Source organism: Anser anser (assembly GCF_964211835.1).
Source record: "Anser anser genome assembly, chromosome: 12".
NCBI lineage: Eukaryota > Metazoa > Chordata > Aves > Anseriformes > Anatidae > Anser > Anser anser.
In genome coordinates, this window is record NC_139733.1 from 9,362,784 (window position 1) to 9,379,470 (window position 16,687).

Sequence of the window (16,687 nt, forward strand, 5' to 3'; positions counted from 1 at the left end):
GAGCAACTTGAATTATTCCCGTTCAAAGCCTAATGCATCAGCCCCCTACCACCTGCAGAGCAGCCTCACGCAAGCTGCTGGCTGCAGGTAAGCACTGACACGCTGAGGTCTGCGGGGTACACGGCGTGCTGGGGTCAAGAAGTCTTGGAGTGGTAACAAGCTACATGTGGTGCCGTGAGAAAGCAGACTTGGTTTTTCATTTCATCAGCACCACCCACAAGATAAGTGTTAGATACCTGTTATGTCTGCAAACCTCATTAACCATGAAATTAACATCACAGCAGAGTGCAGAAATGCACACTGTATTTGTGCAAATCAGCTCCTTACAAATTCAATTATAAAACATTAGTCAAGAACAAAAATTCATTAGGCAGTTTACAGTTAAACAACAGGCTAGCTAAGTTCAGAAGTTACTTCTGATTAAACACAGCTTCTCAGTTTCTGGATAATTTATCATTTTAATAATTTCCAAATGTCAACATAATGTACCCTTTTTTCTAAACATTTCATGATGTGAATGACATGCATAATTATACTTAGAACAATCTTATTATCTGGAGTATAATTATATCCAGCAATCAGCTGAGTAATAAGAACAGCGTAATACATTCTGAGCCCACAAGATAAACGGGCAGCAGACAACTCTTAATGAAAAGTACAACTTACTTCACCATTACAGATTATTTGTTGACAAAAATAATTGTCCTTTTTCTTTACATATACATATATATATATATTGACATGGCATTTCCAGAAGACTCGCTGCATTTAGTGACACTAAATATTTATGACCTGACACTATCACACTACCAGGACATTAAGCCACCCAATAAATTGCTCTTATAATCTATACCCCGCAAAGAATGAGACGTCCCGCAAAAAAAATAAGTAAAACTCAAGGTAATGTGGTTTAAGCAGAACTAAACATTATGAAAAGGTTTCTGCTATGGTCAGTAAATGCAGAGATGCATACCTAACTATGCTACAAAGCAAGATTGGTGGTCTTCAGTTTCCAAAAATCAGAAACAATCCCAAAAGTGTTACTCCCAGATTCATTTCAGTGTTGTTTTTTTTTTTTGCTTCCCTAAAAAAGGATCAACTGAACAGCTCCCAACCGTATTATTACTTGCTTTTGTACAATATGATGCTTCTCAGCAAGATTTTTTTTTCCTGCAGAGCTTGCAGTGGTCAGAACTACATCTTTTGTATGCTAAATACTACAATATTAGCACAGTAAAAAAAAGCAATTCACTTAACTAATTTTTACCTATGTGGCTGCCTTTTTTTTTCCTGTTTTGGATCCTAATGCACCCCCCATTTTTGTCTCAGACGTGGATGAGGATGCCCCAGAAAGGACTGGTGCTTTATTTAAAGCAAACAACCAAGCACCTAACACAGCAGAACCTTCGATCAGTTTAGGGAACCCCATACTTCACAGGACGTACAGGAGCAGCAGGACCTCACGGGGCTCTCCTGGGTCCTGCAGCCACAAGCAGCCAGCGCCCTGGGGGAGCTGCAGGGCTGCCCTGGTTCCACCCCGGGTCCTGCCCGCGGCTTTCCAGGCAAGAGCACCGCTCTGGCTCGCCAGGCTCTGCCTCCTTACCTGCCAAACCAGTCCACAATAACCAAATTGCTTTCCTTCGCTGCTGGGTGCCCAGCACAACTCTCATCTCTAAGTCACTTTTGCATCTCCTTTGCCGATAATATAACAGCGCCGAGGTGCTGCTCCGAGGCGTTCTTCCCTCCGCCACGGTCCTTCACACCCCTTTTGGGCCCCAACGCAGGCGATCCCCGAGCCCACGACCTGCATGCGTCTGGCGACTCGCCCAGCACCTGCACCGGTGCAGAGCTGTGTGGACGGGGACGATGTGCGTCCTGCAAAGCACGATCCAGCACGGCTCGTGCAACGCTGCTCACGTCTTCATACAGATGAGGTGTGCTGTTTGTGATTTGAAACTCGTGTGTGGGATGAGTTCTACAACCAGTCGTGCCAGGAGCGTTTGCCCTGAAAATGATATGCTTTAGTTATTTCATAATTAATAGTTTTCTTCAGGCCAAATTTTTTTTTGAAAGGTCACTGGAGCTACTTTGTCGTCCTTCTCAAGTCCCTGCTCCCTGGAACATTTACACCTGTAATAATACTCCCTTACCCTGATGAAAATATGAAATAATTCCTTTGAAAATTTTATTTTTGCTAGACCATTTCAAATTCTACCATACTATCTAACAATGTAGCTTACAATATGAAGCAGCAGTCATTCTCCTGGCAGGCTTATCAGGTGGGAAAACCTTGCTGTAAAGTAAACGGACATAAGGATGCAGCTTTTAAAGGTGTTTCCTTTAGGGCACTGTAAACAAAGAGGGCAAGGAACAAAGTAGAGAAAGATCTTTATAGAAGATACCGTATGTAAGCCGTGGCCCTCAACAGCAAACCCAACCTCTCGCTTATTCCCAGCACCTATACTCAAGCACTTCACTTTGGAAGTGCTTTCAGCAGCTTTTACCTTCTCGGTGTGGGTACAGACACAAACTGTAAGAAAGCCATAAAAGATTAATAGCCCCACACGCTTTGGTCTCCTTCTCAGCATATTAATGCTTTCCTACAGGCAGACACAAACCTTTTACCTGCAGAGCACCACAGGTCTCCTCTATTTCAGTAATTTGTCAATACAACTTATATCTAATTTCTCAGCCATTCCTACACAGCCCGACACAAACTCATCCACGCTCCGGCACGGTAAAGGTCTGCTGATAAACGCACACATTCAGGACGAAATACTAGACAAAGCTTGTGACAGACGGGATAAAGGGATTGGCAACACGTTTTTCCCCACATCTTTTTGCAGCTTTGGCTAATAGTAACTGTATTCTTTACAATTATGTCACCGATGTGTGGGATGTGTGCTCCCACCACGTTCATCACTAAAAGCTTGACCAGAGAATGCTCAGAAGGTACTTGGGATTACTGACAGAATACCCTGTGGTATAAAAAAGTACTTAAAACTAGCTTTGTGCCATCAGTAATAAAAACCATAACTATAGCACCAAAAAAATAAAAGCTAAGAAGCAAACGTGACATTTTAAATCAATATCCCCATGAAATAAGAGATGAGCACTGTAATGGCAAACTTCGAAAAATGTCTCATCTTTGGCTGGCTGACGTGCAGCACAAACATCCATCTCCTACGGCAGCGGAAACCCATTACGACTTCCTGCTACCAAGTGGCTTGGCTTAAACAAACCAGGCTGGAAAATCAATGCATACTTAGGCATGAGAGCAAAAATTAAGAAACAGGCTTCAAAAACCAGGCTAACAGACGTGAGAATTAGCAGACAGAATCCAAAAGGGCTACCATTCCAAGCAGATTTGTAGAAGAAAAAAAAAAAGTTTTTAAATCAGCGTGTTCCCTTTTTTAGCAAGTTAGAGCCTGCAGCTAGGAGAGAAGCCGCAGAAGTCACCTAACCTGACTTCAGTGCGACTTTGGGCGAACCACAACATCTGCAGCGCCTGGGTGAAATCGTCCCAGGGTGCCTCCAGCTTCCCAGCAGAGAGCTGAACCCAGAGCAGGTAAAATTAACCCACACACCGGCGGGCTCTGACAGCACCAGGTATATCCCCTCATGACTTGGACATCAGAGGAGAAGCTTACTCCTCTGGTTTATGGATGATGAGAAAGGAAGGAAGGGAAGGAGAGGGGATGGAGAGGTGTGAAATTAGCGCGATTTTGATTAAGTTGTGTATTTCTTAGGCCTCAAACAACTTAATGTGGTAAGAACAAATGCAAGTTATTCTTAGGCTGAAGGAGTTAGGGAATAAGCCCAGGACAGCTGATAACTAGCCAAATTGTTTACTACAAGGCAAAACTCTGGGGATTACAAGTTGTATATCTGAACGTGGAGGAAATGAAGTAACAGCTCTCAAGTACTTAAGAGGCTACTGCAAAGTAAAAAGGTAAACTGTTTTTCACGCCCTGTGCGACAGAACAAGGAGGTGTGAGCTACAAAGGAAAGAAAACCTCGGATTTAGTTTCAAACGCTCGTTTCACCAGCTCAAAGCACCAGATTCTCTGTCCCTGCCACAACTTTCCTGCCTGTGCCCCTCCAGCAGTGAAGGGATGCACTGGGGAGGCTGCTGATGGGACTGCACGCCCCAGCTGTCAGAGGCACTGCATCTCCAGCACGCTGAACAACTTGACACAGAACGAACAGCGCGCTCAGCCCTTGGAAGACAAAGTTCAACTGATGCCACTGGAGGGGGAGGTGACTGCGTAACTTCATGGCAACCGGACAGGCAGACACACGGGAAGGTACCAAGCTGGAGCATCAGATCTTAAACAGCTTTGCTTTAAGGATAGTTCTTCACTTATTCGTAGACGAACACCTAGTAATGAGGCACAAAAAGGCCCTCCTCTTGCAGTTAGTTACTATGACCAGAAAAAACAATAATTCCTTATTCAACTGAATGCAAGCACAGTAGGAGCCATCAAGAAAAGGACAAGCCTGGGTCACCCTCTGATTTACCCACTTAAGAAAAATTCTTACTGTTTACATGTCAAATCAAATATTTTTCAAAGGAAAACAGCCAGTGTGCATAAAGAACAGTTTTACAATACACCTGTGTTGATGTTACTCTCATTGCTTTCCCCAGCAGAGGATTCTGCACTAGTAATGGCATCCAAAGCATCAGAACAGCTCCTTCTGATGCTTCCTTTCAAAATAAATAAATAAAGTGACTTCCAGTTAAATTTAAGTACCAGGCAGTCCCATGTCTTCAGTTCCCTGGCGTTTTACAGAGGGAAGCTCCATACAGAGGCTTAACACTGAATGGGAGCTGATCTCCAACCTGACAGCTGTGCCGCGTCTCAGGCAGCCCCTGCCAACAGCCGCTCGCTTCTTCCTCAGTGCCCTTCACTCTGTTGTACCGAACAGCCAGAGGAAATACTTGAGCCTAAGAACAACCGCATCGCTCTGTTTGTTTTCCTCACTGTACCGGTTGCGTGATCCAGCTCCAGGGGCTGTGTCATCCCTTCTGCCACACCAGCCTGGGAGAGGAACAGCTACGGAGGTGCCGAGGTGACCGCAGAGGAGACGTCGCGGTCTCCCGCTCCTTCTCAGCCGTGAGTTCCTGCTTCTCTCTCACATGAGATCTAACATGTGGAGCACAAAGAAGCCCTACTGGGTTTGCTGAGGCAACTTTGAAAGATTTTGGAAGAGCATGCCAGATGCTGCTTGGAGTATGACAAAAAGGATGGAAACAGTAAGGCAAAACTAGAAGACTGAGCAGAACCAGCCCTTCCAGCGCAACACAGCACCTAACTGGGAGACCACTGCTCTCTTACCAGTGCAGCTGGTCTGCGTGGCAGGGTCAACTTCTCCTTCTGCTACAGCACAGGCCCAATGTCAAGTGGAAAACAATGTGGCTGTCAACACTGGGACAAACAAACCTCTCCTTCTGCTTTCGTGTAAGCAGAACAATTTGCTACTTTTTTGCTGTAATCTCCTTCGGAAACAGATCACTTTTCTTACCAGTACCGGGTTGGGGACTGGCTACCTTCCTTCCACTCCCCTCTCCCACAATTACAAGCACTTCACTGATGATCTCCTTCTAATAGCTCATGGTTCAAAAATATTTAAGCAGAATGAAGTTAGGAAGTGCTGCTGACAACTAGGCTTTTATACTCCCTGCCTGTAGTGTGTATTCGCTTTTCCTTATATTCAGAGTCCGCAGGCATACTAGAAACGTATAAAGATTTAAGTGGAAACATCTCCAGAAAAAAAAAATAGTCTTGATGCAGAGCATCAGTAGCGCATCACCTTTTGATACAAACAGCCACTTCTCACGGATTCACATCCTCCTAACTCTAACACCAACAGCACATGCACGTGTTGAATGTGTCATCTTCCTAAGGTGCCTTTTTGGTGGGAAGCCGCTCGGACTCCCCGGTATGAGGACGCCCCGGCTGACCGAATGCTTTACCGGTGACTACGCTGCCGCTCAGCGCCGTGACGATGCCTGCTGTGTGCACAGCTCTTCAGGCGCAACGTGATCGTTACCCGTCAACGAAACGCGAAGCGCGCCGCAAACTTCTGACTTAACCCCCAGAGCACGATGGCACGATGGTGGAAGGCAGCGGCACAACCCCAACGCAAACAGCACCCCGGCCTTTCCGCCGAGCTGCCGAACGCTCGCACCCGCCGTTCCCCTTCGCCTCCCGGTTCTGTCAGCAGCGTGGCGGCGGCCGTGCAGCGGCACCGGCCTTGTCCCCCCGCCCCGGGCTGACAGGAGGCCGGGCACGGCCCCCCGGGCCTCTCCCCGCCGCTCCCCCTGTGAAGGCCCGGCCGGGGCCCCGCGGCCCGTCCCGCCCTGCCCCGTCCCGGCCCGTCCCGGCCGCCACTCACGCATGAGGGTGCTGAAGGCCACGACGCCCAGGAGCCCCTGCAGGAAGATGCCGAAGCTGTCCATGAGGGCCCCGTTCTCGCAGCCGCGCTCGCCCGACCCCGCCGCTGCCCCGCCGCCGGGCCGCGGGGGGCTCTCGGTGGGGCCGAGGCTGCCGTTGGGCGGCGGCGCCCCCATGGCGAGGCCCGGCCAGCGCCCGCCTCAGCGGCGCATGGCGGCGGCGGCAGTGTCGGTGTCGCGCCCGGCGACCGAGGCCGGGCCCCCGCCCCGCTTCCTGCGGCCCGCGGCCCGCCCCGGCGCGTCAGCGGCAGGCGGGGCCCGGCCGCCCGGGGGAGCGGAGGGACGCGAGAGCGGGGGGCCCTGCCCCTGGGCCGCGCTGCGGGGCCGGGCGCTCCCCGGGCCCCGCCGGCAGGCCCCGCAAGCCCCGCCGAAGGCCGCGGGGCTGCCGGGAGGCGGCCTCCTGCCGCCAGCTTCCTCACAGCGGACGGAGGGACGGTTACCTGGCACCGCGCGTATTTACACGCCGAAAGACAGCACTGAGCACATCAGCCTGAGCCCGTTCCTGCGCGTTGTTCTGAGCCCAGCACAAAAGCAGTTCCAGACGAGCCAGGTGTAGCCAAGAAAGCGGCGCCGAGGAGCAGGGTGCAGGCTGCGGGCAGGGTAGGGGCTGAACGAGGTGGGCTCTCAGGTCCCTTCCAACCCAAGCCCCTCGCTGGTTCTGTGAAGGCCCAGGGACACTGCTGCACGGCTGACCTGCTTCCGAATCCCCGGGGGAACTTTGTGTTATTCATGGAAAACAAAACCAGCTTATTTTAAAATTCTGACTTGACTGGATAGCGTATACCTTCAGAGAACCCTGCAGAAGGAGCAGCAGCGCCTGCAAGGTTTGGCTACATAGGTTTAAAGGCAACAATTAATGGAAACTTGTTTGTAGGCTCTGTCCTCAGCTCCTCTGTAGGACCTTCAGCATCCTGTGAAACAAAATCTGGTACCTTAGAAGGCTTAGAGCAATAACGTACCTGCGTTTGAGGGAACCATGTGTACCACCCAAACGAGCTGTTAACAAGGATGCTGGGCAAGTGGTATTTACGTAGTCAGCATTTCCTTTTAGACATAAAATGGAACACACGATCTGGTGTTCCCCATGCTTTTGTAAGATGGAAAACCACCCACAGGTAAGCAGCAGCATTCATCATTATATTAACAACCAAAACCATCAGGAACAGTTTAAGTATCTTTTTTAATTTTCTTACAACCACTTAAAACTGTCATATACCACAAACTTATGTACACTATTTACAGACAAAACAAGCAAAATATCCATCCAAAATATTTTTTAAAAAATCCTCTGATTAAATTGTTACACCTGCTCAAACAATGGTGGGACTTAATAGGCATATTTTCTTGTGCATGTTTCTCTTCCATTTAGTACTTCAGTCTCACTGCATATATATATATATATATTTAAAAGTTAAAGAAAGATAAAACAACAAGCAGAAGGGACGCAACACAATATGCATTTAAATCTTTGTTTAAGAACAAGCAGCTAATTAAAAAAGGCAAAATACAGGAAAAGTGCATCAGTTCCAATGAGTTAGTATAAGAAAGAGGCCCACGTGTGGAGAGCAGGTACCCCCTTAGGGCAGAGCCTCCTAGAAGGCCTCTGATTGTCTACAAAGATTATTTTTTAATTTATTTTAAACAAAAAATAACAACAATAAAAAATTAAAAAATAAAAAAAAAAAGAAGAGGAGAGGAGAAACATGACACCTCCAGAAAAAAATATTTTTTTTCTATGAGGTTTCGTGGAAACTGGTGCTCAACAACTTCTGGGGCGGGCAAGAACTCATTTTTGCCCGGACTTCATTGTTCATTGACTTGAGTGAGCCATGCCTGTGACTCGAGCAGAAGGCCTGTTCCTCTTGAATGGCACAACGCTGGAGGACTTCCACAGGCTCCATGCCCATGGTTGTGCTGAGTCAGCCAGACCTACCACCTCTGAATTTTGTCAGCGCAAGACCTGCTCGCTTCCATGGTTTAAAGCTGAGCCAACCATTGCTGGCTTTGCACTTAACACAGGAACTTTGTCTTCTCATCAAAACGTCCATCCTTATTGCCTGGTGCACTTCAGGACAACAGATGCAACTATGAGAAAGCTAGAAATGACCAGACCATGGAGACAAAGTGGCACCAGCCATAAATTGTTTTTGCTAGATTTCATACAGATTATTATTATCATTTTAGAATAACATGTAACAATAGGCTTGCTGTACCTGCTGTTCCCAAGTCCCCTTCTAATCCTTCACCCATAAGGCTGCCTTTGAAAACAAGGCTACGTGCACATTTGGGGAAGTTTGGCAGCACTCTAAAATTTGGATTCAGCACACAATCCCTTTAAAATGGAGCCTTCAGCCAACACCTGAAGTCTCCTGACAGAGCCTATGTCTTTGTGCTTAGTTGTAGCAATTTGAGCTCACAGTAGGCAGTAACCAGTCTGCCACTTTGCAACAGGACCAGTTAAGGAGTAGCTTACTATCCATCATATTTTTGGCTTTCGGGTAGGGCTACTTCAATCAAAGAGCTTCTCCCCCAGCAATAGATTTGGTCCAAAGGTATCCAGTCTCCAATTTGAGTTTGACAGTTATGAAGCCTATTCAAGTACATTCAAAAATCTCTTTTCCTTTTGCCATGTCTTTGTACTTTATGCAGAAGATTGGAGTGCTCGGTCCAATCAGCTGTAAATACATTTACACTTCTGTGGACCTAGCAGCTAAATACTTCTTTCCTCACTTAAAGCATCACTGGAATCAAGAATAAACCCTAGCAAAGTCTAAAGCGACAACGAAATAGTGCTAAAAGTTGTGACAAGGGAAAATAATCCTAACCACCACTGCAAACTCTGTACTGTTTCCCTCAATCCCAGGAGAGACTGCAAACACCCCTGGTGTTCTACACAACATGTAAACGAATTTGCCTTTTCTTTCTTTCCTCAAAGAGCAACCTTCACAAGGGTTTAGCATTAGAAAAAAAGTAGTCTTCATTCACCAAGATCAGTGCTGTACCTCTCCTCTCCTGGAAAGGTCACTTTCAGTTGCTGCTCATGCCTTGGGGGATCAATTTACCACATTACCCTTCAGCAACATTTTTGTCAAATACTTCTCTACTATGGGCTCCTTGTGTTGATGCAGAGAGCAAACTGTAGTAACTCAACAATCTTTCTGCCCAGCAAGGCTAAGCTTTGCACAGTACAAGCGCCATGTGGAGGCACCACCAGGTTTCTAAAGCTATGATGTGCAAACCAAGACTACACAATGCATATAAAAATAAGACAAGAATATAAGCTCTCAAGAATATAAACTAAGCAGTATCTCCTTTTATCACCCACATAAACAGTACATGACGCCCAAAGGAGAGCTCATTTTCTTGTAATGAAAACATTTTCAAGTCCAGGAGGCTGGACTTCAGCTTTGTCATGTCTTAGGATGAATGGAAATGGTAGAGGACAGCACAACCCCCTGAAGCCTAAGTTCATTACAAAAGTCCCAGCAACTCCTGCTGGGGAAACACAGGTATCATCTAAAGCCAAGATTCAGGCATTGAGCTACCAAAAATCCAGTTCTGAAGAAAGAGAGCAACTAAAGCAGCATGTGAGCTGATTTCAAGTTATGTTGGTGTAAGATGAACAAAGTTAAGTGCAGTTGTCATCTGCCACACACAGAAGAAGAGGAACTTGAAACAGCCAAGTAGAAACATCATCCATCAAGATAAAGCCCCAATTATCCCTTTTAAAATCCAGCAATGAGTGCTTCCCCCCACCCCCCCCCCCCACCCCCAGGAAACAGAGTGTACAGTACCCATGTGCAGCATAAAAACATTTCACAAATAATGAAAACATCCCTTTTGAAAATCTCAACAAAAACGGATCCCATTGGGACCAGACTGTCAGTGCCTCCCAAAACAAGGCAGAAATATCTAGCCTATAAAACATGCCAAAGGTGACCAGTAAGTATCCCACTAACCTCTGAAACTGCTCACTGCTTTGTTTGCTGAGAAAAAGAAGTATGACTTTTGTATTTAAATCTTAGGCGCCATGTTAACAGGTTCACTACGTTACCCTTTAAGGTCTATTCTCTCCTAACAGCTACTCAGGAAGACACCAATCTGTCCGTCGGGAAAAGTGGAATTAACATCTCTTGGTTATGCAGATCAATTCTGCTGGGCATCAGCTTCTGTAACAGTGCAAAAGAATTCTGGAATCCCTGAAGAATGACAAATGTGATCCAAAAGCATCTTCCAGCCCAGAAGTTCTCTGCAGGTCAAATTTCTCAAGACTAGACGCTGACAACAAAGCAGCAATGTTTCTTTCAAAAAAAAATTTCAGGCCTAATGGATTACCACTGAGGTTGTAACTAAAGGAATGGAGTTCAGAAGGATGACCTTGGCATAACACAAAGAGACAAAACATCCATTTATTGGCCACATATATGGGGTGGGGAAGAAAAAGGGGCACTCTGATTTCAATTTAACTATGTTTTCAGACTCTTTTATAATCTGGGAAGAAAAACTGTTCTAGTCACACACTGCCTGCCCTCCCTCAATCAAAACTACTGAGCTAGTAAGCTGTCATATTAGACAACTGACTAGACAACTGACGTATTAGACATAAACTGTCATATTAGACATATGACAATTGTCCTATTAGAATCAATATTGACATTTTGATTCTAAAAAAAAAACCAAACCAACTTTTAATTTAGGACTTCCTTAAATAGTTCTGTCTCTACAAGGCAGTTATTCTAAGGGGATAATAGCAAAAAATCAACACCAACTATTTCGCTTTGCTTACTCTATAAACAGTTTCTATTGGAGGTAGCTCCTCTGAACACCCATGTGCTGGATACAGACACAGACTGTGCAAGCTCAGCTCTTGCTCTACACATGACCTCCTCACTGAATCCTACAGCACACAGCATCAAAATATCCTATCATTTTAGGGTGAAGAGAAGCTTGGATCACTCCATGTGACCAAGTACCCACTGCTGATCAGAAATCAGCGCTTGTGTCCTTCCTAAAACAAATTCATGTAGCGAGCACCTTCCTACCTCAGATACCAAGTTTGCCAGGGGCTTTCTGTAAAAATGCAATTGAATAGGGGAAAGGAGAAGGGCTGCACATTTGCTTTATAAAGCTCCAGCCCATGCTCCTCCAAATACTCATGAGAACAGGCAAAAGCAAATGAATGCAAACCACCTGAAACCTAATGCATATTTGAAGCAGATCTCAAGCCTGATACAAATTTCCCACATCTTTAATGGGAAGTAAGGTAAGGCCTGTTACTTAAAGTGTGACACACAAGTCCATGGCAAGTGGCTGAATGGGTTTAATTACCCTGAAAAATTAAAATCAGCAGTTCATCGTACAGTTGGTCTACTGATGGAACTAGATGTCATTATGCTCCTTTTCCCCAGAAAAAGCACAAAAAAACCTCTTCCCCCCCCACCGTTTTCATCAAGTCTGATCCTGAGCAGCTGTAAGTAGTTAAAAATACAAAGTCATACTTGTAAGATAATTTTCAGTAAGCAAACCCTAGTAGAGCAGTCCTCCATTGATTGCAGCTTTCTTAGTGTATTCTACGAAAAGATGTACAGGTAGCAAAGCGAAAAGCTGCTACAGGCTCTGTGTACGTGGCCCGATTGTTTGGTATAAGAAAAAGGAATCAACTTCACAGAATTCTAAAGGGGGAAAAAAGTAAAAGAAATGTTATCTGAAAACCAAAATATAGGAAATGCACAGGCACTTTCTCTTTCTTTCTTTTTTTCCTACAGCCCGTCTGTAAGAGAAGTGCAAAGTAATTAAGTTTTCTGACATCTGAGAAATAGGTAACACCCAAGCTAAGCCTCCAGAAGCTTCAGCTAAAGCTTGGGAACAGAAGCTCTGTATGCTGATATGGGTTTGTACTTATGACATGCCTACAGAAGAGAGACTGCTGTGCAGCGACCTACGATTTGTCCAGAAGAAATAGTTCCCTCCCTTTTAAATTCATCACTTCTATTGTTCAGGCTACAGAGGTAGTAAAAACAAAACAAAACAAAAACCCAACAATAATGAAACAACAAAACAAAACAAAAAAGAACCACACTCTTGCTATACTGTACATTCAGAACCCTGTGGCCACGTTGTTGTCCTAACAATGAACAAATTCATTAAAAAACTCAACATTAACACACGAATGTGCAAACAGCACATTCCAAAGCCAGTGCTGTGGTAAAGTAAATGTTCGTCCACAGGAGGGGATGGGGATTCTGTGAATCACCAGGAACAGAGAAAGTTATTTCTGGCAGCCTGCATGCGAACGTAAACAGGATTCGTTTCTCCTTTTAAAGTTCTGTGCCACCAGAACTATTGAAATGTCACTTCCCACCAGAGGAGACTTTTCTGTAATCATTAAAAAATACATTAAAAAAAGGGAACCATAGAGCAAGAGACTATCGTGTTCCCAAGCTGGCAGCTGGCAGAGTAGCCCAAGTTTGCATTGGCATTTTGCTCCAGATGTTGTCTTCTTTTTCTCAAAGTGAAAAACTGAGGCTGACAGATTCTCTTAGGTTGCCAGAGCCCCAGTTCAGCTTCATTTGGCTTTCCTCGCTGGAGGGAAAGGAGCATAGAGTTGTGGTTGTGCTTCAAAGGTCCACTTCATCTTGGCAGCTCCTTAGTTAGCAAACTGCTGGTAAAAAGCAAGTTTGACCCTCTCAATGTGATGGCAAAGTTTAATAGCTGGCCCAAGTTTCAAGTCCATGCACTCCTGAACGGTGGGCAGGGTCAGCAGCAGCAGTGCCTGGCCGTCAATTTCCTGTCAGAAGACAAAATCTCCATAGTGACTTTGCATTTTTGTTCTCCATCCCCATGCAGCTTTGATTTGCTGTAATTTCAGATTCATGGGCATTTGTGAATTAGTAGTTTCTTCCATGCTACTCCAGGTAACTTAAGAACCTTTCTTTGTCACTAACAAATTAATTCCTTTCTTAAAATGCTAGCTCAAGTTCACTGCTTAAGGGACAGAACCTAACGAGAGGCTATTTTTAAATCAACCTAACAATAGAAACAAAGGAAATTTCACGCATAAAGTCATTTTACGTAACTTCTAATCATTCTATAGAAACAGATGTTCTACAAGGTAAAGTATATCTTCTGTAACATCTATCATAAACCATATTCAGCACCAGTTCCAGTACTAGTCTTGATAGATGATTATTTTTTTTTTGTGACAAACTTTAAGATGCATCATTTGACTTATATTTTTACTTTAGTCATCATACTTTAACACAAAATTGTTCACTTGTTGCATACAACATTATGACACCTGCAGTTAGTCTGCAGAATGGAAAACATTTATCATTTGGAGTCCTCAAGTCAAGTTGCAAAACAGTATCACCTAAAAAATCAGCTGCTGCTTTTGTGGTGCTTAACTGTGGGCATTCTCTGTGGCTTTGGAATTCTGATGCCTCACAGACTAAAACCTCCTCCACTGAGTACTAAGAAACCCAAACACAATTGTGTCCATTCACTTAACTCTCCTCTCCCAAACTACAGCAAGTTGTGCATGTGTTTTTTTTTTCTCAGAACCCTACTATACAATTTAAACTAGCTTCTTTTTGTGATTCAGTAGAGGCTGAGAAGCAAAGTGACAGAGCTTCAACACTTTAACAGAAAATCATACCTGGTCGAGGAATATTCTTGCCAGCGGTGCACAGTCGGTGGATTTGAGGAATCGCACGACGTCAGCCACGCTCCATTCCAGAGGGTTACTGTCCAGCTGCAGCTTTTCAGCAACTTCAATCTTTATGTCCTAGACAAGCCACCCAGCACAAAAAGAACTCCTAAAATATTACAGAAGGCATGGACCAACAGTCCCCTCTGCTGCCCCACACTCCCAATGTTCAGCTGCCAAATAAAGCTGTAATGAGAGCTCCAAACTGTACTTGCTCTGTGGTTAAGAGATGTGCAGACCAGCACTATGCTGCAGGTGGAGGTCACATCCTCATAGCCAGTAAGCAGTGATCTAAAACCAGGATTTGGCACTGCTGAAGTTGAACAAAGGATGGTTAACAGCTGGGAAGTGGAAAGCTCCCCATTTTGCCTACAGCTTTCTGTTTAGTCTTTATTACAGTCTTGTAACATGACTGTAATAGCAATTATGATTTTTAATTATTCTGCAGTGTCTTCACAATGCCCTTATGGGATAATGGAGTATTTTATAAAAATACACATGTGATGGTTAATAGTCCCAAGATATTTGTGCTTACCCAACACTCAGAAAGGGCACTAATGTATTTTCAGAATTACCTTCGGTGAAGGAGGCTTATTTTCGTCATCAGAAAAAGAAAAGGTCCTAAGCTTCCTCTTCCGCTTGTCTCGGTCCTGAGCCAGAGAATGAGACAGCTCACTCTGTGTAGGAGAGGATGACAGTGATTTCTTCTCTGATACCTCTGATTCCTCAAGTAATTCGTCTTGCTGCTCTGAGGTGCTATCCTCAGTCAAAGATTCTTCATCTACCTCATCCTGGTCATCTTCCTCTTCTCCCCCGCTGCCCTGGAAGGTAGGGAAAAAAATAAAATAAAAAAGGAACAAAATCAGAAATAGGAAGTTTAGGACAAAAACTACAATTGCCATCCATGTATCTGCAGTAACCTGAGGTTACAAGGAACTAAGTTTGTTGTTTCAAATGAAGCTGGTCCATGATCACATACCGTTATCTGTTAAAGTTGGTGTCAGTCTCATACCTGGGGAGATCCAGCTGGAGTGTTATCCACTGAAGTAGAAGAACGTTTTTTCTTATGAACAAAAAAATGTTTTCGTCTCTTCCTTCTTTTATTTGGTTTCTTCATGGCTACTTCCAGGTTACTGTGGCCACCCGGAGGCCTACCTATCCGCTTGTTTTTCCGCTTTCCATAATAGTGTGCTACCAGGACAGAAGAAAGGAGCATCATGTTGAAATGCACCTTCAATGCCACTAGTTATGTTTGTCCATCATCAGGACTGGAAAACCAGTAGCAGGACATTTCCCAGTAGAAATCCCAATTCTGCAAAACTTCAGAATGAGTATGTCTATGTTTTCCTCTTCAATTTGGTTTAAGGAAGAAGAGTTACTAATAAATTTTATTTTCCCTGTAACAGGAGATTTACTTATCTTTGAGAAGCCCCATATGATCAGATTTTATATAAAAATCATCAACTACAGACTTCGTCCAATTTAATGGTGTCTTTTGTGATGTCCTGCAGCTTTTAAACATGGCCTCCATGCACTGTTTGTTCTCAGTGTCAAATGGTTAAGATAGTTTCAAAAAGCTAAAAGCCTATAAAGCCTAAAAGCTAAGAGAAGAGCTTTAAAGTATTTTATTTTGTTCCACAACAAAATGATAAAAGCAATTACAATGTCACTTAAATTACAGTATTAGTCAATTCTTGTCCCAAAATGTGTCTTACAGAGATAAATACAACAAAATCTATGGTTTTACCATTTAATTAGAAACTATTTTAGTCTGCCCTACACATTGGTACACAGATATTTTGTAGGCCAGCGCACGTAGTGTTTGAGCTTCTCCTTCTGTAAGCAAACCAATGTACTTTGGATTGCTTCTGGAGCAAAAGCAAAATACAACACTCCCAAGTCCCACCTCAGTTTGACAGCCACTGCCTACTCACTGTATTTAGTCTTCGTCAGGACGGAGCAGTTCTCTGAACACTTGTCCAGCACCATCTGAGGGCCGAAGAGGTTTGGACAACACTCCAGCTTGATGCATGTTTTTCTGCAGAAGTCCGCCACCCGATCTGCTGTCCGTACCACTTCCACAGTTGCACGGTAGCTCTTCCCTTTGTACCTGCAATTGAAAATGTGGTCATAATTCGGGAATCCTCTAATAAAGGACAGAAGTACTTAATTAAAAATGTATAAGGATACTGCTTTAAGAACAGACTCAGAGAGAGTCCAGGAAACAGGTAGTCCTGGCTCTTATGACAGATTCTCGAGCAAAGTAAAAAAGCTGACAGTACCAAACATAACAAACACTGCCCTGCCAGTAACTATAAAATACCCTCTGAGAGGACTACCCTGGTGTTTAGATGGCATGATTTCTTTGTTCACAGGGTTCTTTTCAAGGGACTGCAGAAGTGTCCACTGTGATGCAGACAGCTGGTCCCTAAATCTCGAGACTGAGTGCACCAATTCACACTAGAGGCCAAACAACTACTAATAAAAGATAGCATCAAACAGCTTCTCGTGAGCCATTGTATGCA

General features: G+C 44.5%; 2 protein-coding genes and 1 long non-coding RNA gene across 4 annotated transcripts in view; 1 reads left to right on the forward strand and 2 right to left on the reverse strand.

Annotated features, from left to right (window-relative positions):
• Window positions 1-6,582, reverse strand: part of LOC310880499 (musculoskeletal embryonic nuclear protein 1) — a 40,017-nt gene extending 33,435 nt beyond the window's left edge. Inside the window, exon 1 of the mRNA XM_083796373.1 lies at window positions 6,400-6,582. Coding sequence (XP_083652499.1) covers window positions 6,400-6,574 — 175 coding nt within the window. The 5' untranslated portion in view covers window positions 6,575-6,582. The remainder of the gene's footprint in view (window positions 1-6,399) is intronic.
• A 182-nt stretch (window positions 6,583-6,764) lies between these two features.
• Window positions 6,765-14,365, forward strand: LOC310880502. Its single transcript, XR_014571728.1, has 2 exons — window positions 6,765-7,572; window positions 14,061-14,365. It is a non-coding gene; the product is annotated as an uncharacterized lncRNA (long non-coding RNA).
• The window catches only part of SFMBT1 (Scm like with four mbt domains 1), a 76,279-nt gene continuing 69,816 nt past the window's right edge, over window positions 10,225-16,687 (reverse strand). The window contains exons 16-21 of one of the 2 annotated variants that reach the window (XM_083796337.1): window positions 16,097-16,272; window positions 15,175-15,353; window positions 14,948-14,983; window positions 14,738-14,839; window positions 14,112-14,240; window positions 10,225-13,244 (exon numbers count right to left, since the gene is read on the reverse strand). In XM_083796337.1, coding sequence (XP_083652463.1) covers window positions 13,104-13,244; window positions 14,112-14,240; window positions 14,738-14,839; window positions 14,948-14,983; window positions 15,175-15,353; window positions 16,097-16,272 — 763 coding nt within the window. In that variant the 3' untranslated portion in view covers window positions 10,225-13,103. Of the gene's footprint in view, window positions 13,245-14,111; window positions 14,241-14,737; window positions 14,984-15,174; window positions 15,354-16,096; window positions 16,273-16,687 lie in introns of both variants that reach the window. The other variant, XM_083796336.1, reaches the window with a different exon arrangement.